A 6,450-nucleotide genomic window follows, 5' to 3' on the forward strand; every position below is an offset into this window, starting at 1 on the left:
CAGCATAGGCTGGGCATGTGAGCGTGAAGTGTTCCTCATCCTCAATTTCACGACTGACATTATGTGCATACTCCATCTTTTCTTTCTAGACCACTCCATGCTCTGGTTTCAATGGCCAAATCATGGGAGCGGGTGCGAAGTAGTGTGTAGCTTGTCTTGCCTTGGATGAGAGAGAGAGAGAGAGAGAGAGAGAGGGAGAGAGAGAGATATGGAAGCAAGAGATACTTTCCCACATTTCGAAGATACAATTGTCATAAATCTTCAGCTTTTGAATTGAAGAAATAGCAAACAAAATGAGCAAGTCAAATTTGTTTGCTACAAGATGGAAAAGGATAAACAAGAACTTGACATGTTTGTTTGAGTTCAGGTAGTGGTGCAGGCACCTCCATGCTTTATATGCAGCAAGTCTAGTTTTAAAACTTGACCATTATACATTTTGTTTGCAGCCTCTGCATCACAGGAGCAGATTAGTATAGCAGGTTACGTGCTGGCAAAACAATAGAAATAAATATCAAGGGATAATGAAAAGAAATTTGCTATATACCGTGGATACTAACTTACTAAGTGTTAAGTCTTATTTCTTTATCAACCACCACACCAAAGAGGCTCATGTTCAGGATATCTGCACAAAAACACTCAAGGTGCATGTGGGACTAAAGCGAGGCTGGACTGGAGAGTGAGCACATACCAACACACTCTACCAGTGCTACTGCTCAATTCAGGAAATAGCATTCCAGAAGAGCTGAGTGACCAAATGCAAGACAATAGAGAGGTAAGATCTGTTTACCAAGCCCAGTAACATTGCCCATCCTAGTCAAAAAACTGATCTTGAGGGAACAATGAGATTGTCATTGAAGATTGTGTTCTATCAGAATTCAACCATCCATATGATCAGAACTTTGTTGTATAGAGTCATCGATTGCACCATTGTGATCCCGCATACCCTGTAACGATCGATATTGCAAGCGAACACTCTCCCCATTGTCTACAATCTTCAGCAAGTACCTGAGGCATCCAGAGAACGTAACAATTAAGACTACCACAGCAAGGCATCAAAAGAATGTTGTGATCGACAAAAGAACCTGAAAGTCCAGATTAGAGTTAAATTAGACTTACCAGCCATTAAGACACTTAGACGTGACAATTGCTTCTCTTCCTACCAACTTTTCTGGTGTCCGCTTATTTCCCTACCATAATTGCCATTGTTACTTGAAAGAACAAATTGACTGTGCAGGTCCTCGGCTTGAATACGATCTGAGTAAAAGCAAACATAAATACCTTAATGAGCACCTTTTCATTCACGTTGAATGGGTACTGCACTCCTTTGGCATGTTGAGAACCATCATGATTCATAGGAGAGCTCGTGCTTTCCTGAAATGTTGAATGTCCTATCATCACACCATAGTCATACCCTTAAACAATTAGCAACCAGACAATAAAGACTTACTTTTAGTGTTTTTAGCCTCTCCCGATGCTCCCGCAACTCCTTCCTGCGCTTTCGGGATGCAATTTGCAACCGCCGCCTTCTCTCTTCCCGATTAAATGCTACTGCTGCAGCTCGTAGTGCTGAGAGAGATTTACTAAAAACTTCAGTCATCTTCCAGACTAAGCTGGCAATGCCTCGGAGACAAGCAACTTCCTATTCACATAATAACGGAGAAGCAAAACGGAATAGCACAAATTGAGCCTGCAAGGGCTTTCAAGAAATTCACTACCTAAGCCTGAACCTTTTCATTCAGAAAAAACTGTGCATATAACTATACTTATCACATAGCATGTAATTAACATTATGAGATAATAGCTGTCTACTTGGCAGAAAAATTGTAAGAATATTTTTTCACTTTCAAGCACCTTCCTTCAGTGGAAAGTAACCAATCACAGCGAGTGACCCACAAGAGGGAGCTGGTTGTTAAGAAGGTGGATGTCGGCTCAGTAACTGGCTCTTCAAAAAGCCATGCAAGGGTGCATGGCTAAGACCTAGTCGTGGGCGGTACCGACAGGTGATGCATGAATGGAGATGCACAGATGGGGGGCAATAAAGCTTCCAGGTATGTCCAAGGGACAAACCAGCAGAAGGCAACCCTAGAATACCCATTACGGTTGAACTCTCACTCTCAAACTCATTTCTGTGAAGATGGCGCAGGATAAACCTAAAAAAAGCTGGTATTTCTGCTGCAGCATGGTCGTCTGCATGTAATCATCTAGCTACTAATGGTATATCAGTGTTCTGAAATGGTCACAACCCTAAGGTGCCGGACATGAGAGGGTGGATGAAAGAAGCATGGGACAGTAAGGGAGACTATAGAAGAGGTAAGGTATATGGGCCATAATGTCTAGCCTTCTACAAATGAGAACCTGTACTGAGGGTGCTTACAGCCAAGGAAAGGGTCACCTGTAGTTGTAATCCAATAGAGGGGAAACTTCGACGTTTTAGATGACAGGATTTAAAAATCTATAAATGCTGCCAAGCACCTGTTATTCTGATAGCAACAAACAAGTGTCTCTTTTTAAAAGATTCAGAGAGGCTGCTGTGTCAGCTGCACAACCTGCACAGTATAGGGAATGCTGATGTATCAGCTCCCTGCAGAGGGAATGTACCGCAAGTTTCCAGGTTCGCAGAAAGATGGCAACCCACCGCACATTCCCTGATTCTTGCTGGGTTAAAACACACAGGCTCCCTGTAGAATGCACCATCCTTGAAGATAAAGAGTTGTTTCCCATCATTGGCCAAGTCTGGAGAGAGAGGAGAGGCCAAAGGATATTTTTATTGGCAGACCTGTGTGCAGGAAAAAGAGGAGAGGCTCGAGAATTAGTTCTTTAGCAGACTTGTGTGCATTTTCGGTATTTTGGAGTTAGCTGGTGTGAACAACCCTTATTAGGTTTTGGTAAAAAGATAAGGCTTGATGCCAATAAAAGCAAGTTACTTCGGTGGTTCTAATAACATTGAGCATTATTTGTGTTGTGTAATCTTTTCTCTCTAGTTTGCTCTCACATCTCAATGTCTCTCTCCCTCTTTCTCTCTCTATCCATGTACATCAACTAGAATTGGCTTGAGTCTCCATCTCTCTCTTTGCACATGCTCCATCGTGGCACCATGAATGCTGATATGGTATCAGAGCCACCTTAGCTATGCTCCATACGCCTTCAATGTAGTGTTTTCTTTCTGAAGCTGTGTGTTTTCTCATAAGATATGCCCCCTATGTGTTTTCTCATATGAGCTATGTGTTTTCTAAACCTACCAGCATTCTAGTGGGGCATATACCTCAGCCTAAGCAAGAAAGGGAGGCAAAAGCACTGCATAAGCAGGGAGACCAGATCAACAAAAGATTAACGCACATCATCAAGGCTGCCAATAGAACAAAAATGCAGCCCACTTCAGTGCAGAAAAATGCACATCAGGGGTGGGCTGTAGGGCAGTAAAACGGACCCAAAAGGAGTGCTCAAGTCAGATACAATCAGAGTGGCTCTGTGAGCAGCCTAATGCGCACAGCCAGAGGGCTCCAAATCAGCCTAAAAGCTAGTCCATAACTGTCCACGAAGGTCCGAGTATTGTGCAGTCCAGTGGACAGCAATGCAGCCATCTCTCATCATTCTTGCACATCCAAGGTGGATACCATTGCCCAGCAGGACCAGCCCATCAAATTGAAGCTACTGACTTGGGGCTTTTGCAAAAATTTGGGGCTTTTCAAAATAATGGAGAAAATCATCAAAGTGAATCCTCTGCATCTGCGGAAATAGCATCTTGGGGAAATCTTCCTGAAGTTTGTGTGTACCTTCATTATTCTAATTTGTGTTCAAGTATTTATTCAGGTTCAAGCTTGCATAATCATGCTCAGCATGCCTACCCCGATTTGCTTTAATCCTGGCTAGAATCTCAATTTCAAGTACGTATCAAAGCATGCTTAGACACCATCCTTGGTCATCTTGATGTACCCTCAGCCTCAAAAGCATCATTAGCAAGCATAATTGCATCAGTAGCTTTAGCCTAATCTCATCATTAGTTTACATCCCATCAAGTTTCATGCTAAGCATAATTCCATCTCACCTTCATATGGTCTAGTTCATACCACATCATGGTAGTCATAATGACATAAAGGATCTATTGGACCTTAGTCCTAAGGCAGGAGGTGGCAACATGAAAATATATCTTGATTTGAGAGGAGTTTGGCCACCAACTTCGAAGGAAACTCCCCTAAAATCAAGGAACTGCCTTACTGATCCAGAGACTAACCTTTAGGCAGACTCAAGGGAAGTGTACAACACGGTCATGTCATGATTGATGGATTGAAGGCGACTACAGAAGATATACATAAGCCTACAGCTGTTGGGAGAAAGAAAAGAACCAGAGGAAGAACCCAAGCTTTGATGGATTGAAGGCGACTACAGAAGATATACATAAGCCTACAGCTGTTGGGAGAAAGAAAAGAACCAGAGGAAGAACCCAAGCTTTGATCATATACTACTGCAGTTTCATTCTTCATGAACATTGTGTGCACACCTCCTTATGTTGCTGCCACAATAGCTCCAGTGCACTTGACCATCTCCTTTAATTGTCATATCACTATCCAATGCGCTTGACCATCTCCTTCTTTAATGGTGGTATCACTACCCTAGGATTTGCTCATAGTTGTCACGTACGATACTGTACGGTTCGTACGATACGATACCGTACGGGAAAATACGGTACGATATTAAAAAAATTCTTATCGTACAATAAAATGCGGTGTTTTAAAAAAATACTAATAAACTTAGGTATTTCCAAGTCCAGACATGGAGTATTTTAGAAAGGAGGGAAGCATCATAGTACAAAGGAAGCTCAAACCATGTCACTCTGCTTCTTATAGCAATCTGCCTACACATGTCCAGGCTTACCACAGTAAATACAACCTCGTGTATCATTATGCTACCTTTGACTCCACGGTGACAGTGTGGAGGTGGAGCTTGGAGTTTGGAGCTTGACAAGCGAGCTTGGAGGCCTCAAGGGACTCAAGATCGAAGCATTGGTAAGTACCCCATGACGGTTGTGTTCTATTGCTCATCCATTAGGTGAATGTGTAGAGTTCCCTCTTGGAGGTGTGGTAGCTCATAACAATGTCACCCTCGTTCATTTATTTTTCTTTTAGCTGGTTGTAGCCATAGATAAGCAAAAGAAAGACCATTACCTACCAAAAAATTTAATTTTGAAAAAAAAATCCGAACAATATGCCGTCGTACGTCGTACGGAAACAGCCATGGATTTGCTAGCCCTCTTAAGTGATCCTTGTAAGTGTAGGAGATGCATTTTGATCTGACCTTGCATGGAAATCCTTGTATCTTGATAAGCTATGCTAAACTATTCATATTTGCATTAATCTCTTAATTGGTGTCTCAAATTTGCTAATGTCTTGGTGCCATGTTTGATTGAATCAATAGAGTTCTTTCATTGTGTTAAATTCAAGGTGTGTGTAGAGTGTTTTTAGAAGATTTCAAGTGTGTCAATCTCTCTGCTCAATAGGATCATTGAGAAGGCAAGCACCTTTAATCACATCATTAAGCCCTTTGTCTACATCATGGGTATCAGAGCATCTGTGTAGGCATCTTCCTCATGTTGCCTACACTTAGAGCACAAGCTTCTGTACCAAACCCCCAATCTGCATTTTGTCTCTTCCTCTCATCCCAAGAAATGGATCCAAGAAAAAGTGATGTGGACAAACTGCAAGCTAAACAAGATGGAAATGATGCCCTTAAGAGCCATGTGCCAACATTGGAAATAGATCTCCCAGCAGTGTTTGACAAAAACTTTCAAAGGCTGGACCACCATTTGTCAAGCACTATAAGAAGTTCTGAGAGAACAACTTTCCACTGTCAACAATAGTGGGGAGTTAGACCCCCCTTTGGGAGGCAAGCAGGCTCGGGATTCAGAAGGATCTTAAATGGGAGACCGTGTTGAAGAAGCAGCATGCTTTACAGGGAAAACCCAAACTCGGTCTGGGATATACTGCGAGCTCCCTGAACCCTGATACGCTCCCCTCCGCCTCTGATTCTTCCTCCACCTCTGATCCTCTGCCTTCGCTTCCTTCCTCCATCGCTGCGCCTCTCCTTCCTCCTTCGCTGCCTGAATCGCTCCCCTCCATCACCGCCTCTGTTCCTCTGCCATCTCTTCCTTCCTCCTTCGCTGCCCCCTCCTTCCTCCTTCGTTTCCTTCCTCCTTCGCTGCGCCCATCCGCTTCTCTTCCTGTTTCGTCCTCCATCCTCCTCCGCCTCCCCTCCTTGCCTTTGCCCACCCTATTTCGCCTTTCCTCCCCCCCTGGTCACCCCTGCCCCTGCCCGCCCTTTTCTTCCCTCTGCGCAGCCCTGTTGTGCTGCCCTTCCCCCGCCCCTTTTCACCTTTGTGTCCAGCCTTTTCCCTTGCTTCCCTTTCCTTTTTGCTTTTCCCCCCTCCTTTCCTTTCCTCCGCCTCATCACCTTCTT

At 43.6% G+C, this 6,450-nt stretch overlaps 1 protein-coding gene across 2 annotated transcripts; it reads right to left on the minus strand.

Moving 5' to 3' along the window:
* Window positions 1–248: 248 nt before the first annotated feature.
* On the minus strand, window positions 249–1,634 carry LOC147617918 (uncharacterized). Of its 2 annotated transcripts, XR_015262276.1 has the most exons (5): window positions 1,448–1,634; window positions 1,279–1,371; window positions 1,117–1,187; window positions 562–1,005; window positions 249–449 (listed from the first exon to the last, which is right to left on the minus strand). XR_015262276.1 is itself a non-coding variant. In XM_086776171.1 (4 exons), the coding sequence occupies exons 1-4, from the start codon at window positions 1,595–1,597 to the stop codon at window positions 876–878; spliced, it is 444 nt and encodes a 147-aa protein (XP_086632297.1). In that variant the 5' UTR covers window positions 1,598–1,634; the 3' UTR covers window positions 249–875. The 2 variants fall into 2 exon arrangements, 1 of the variants encoding a protein (XP_086632297.1); XM_086776171.1 differs by having other exon boundaries at window positions 249–1,005.
* Window positions 1,635–6,450: the final 4,816 nt, after the last annotated feature.

This window comes from Cibotium barometz, chromosome 36 (genome assembly GCF_041138505.1).
Source record: "Cibotium barometz isolate CiBa-2024 chromosome 36, ASM4113850v1, whole genome shotgun sequence".
Taxonomy (NCBI): Eukaryota; Viridiplantae; Streptophyta; class Polypodiopsida; order Cyatheales; family Cibotiaceae; genus Cibotium; species Cibotium barometz.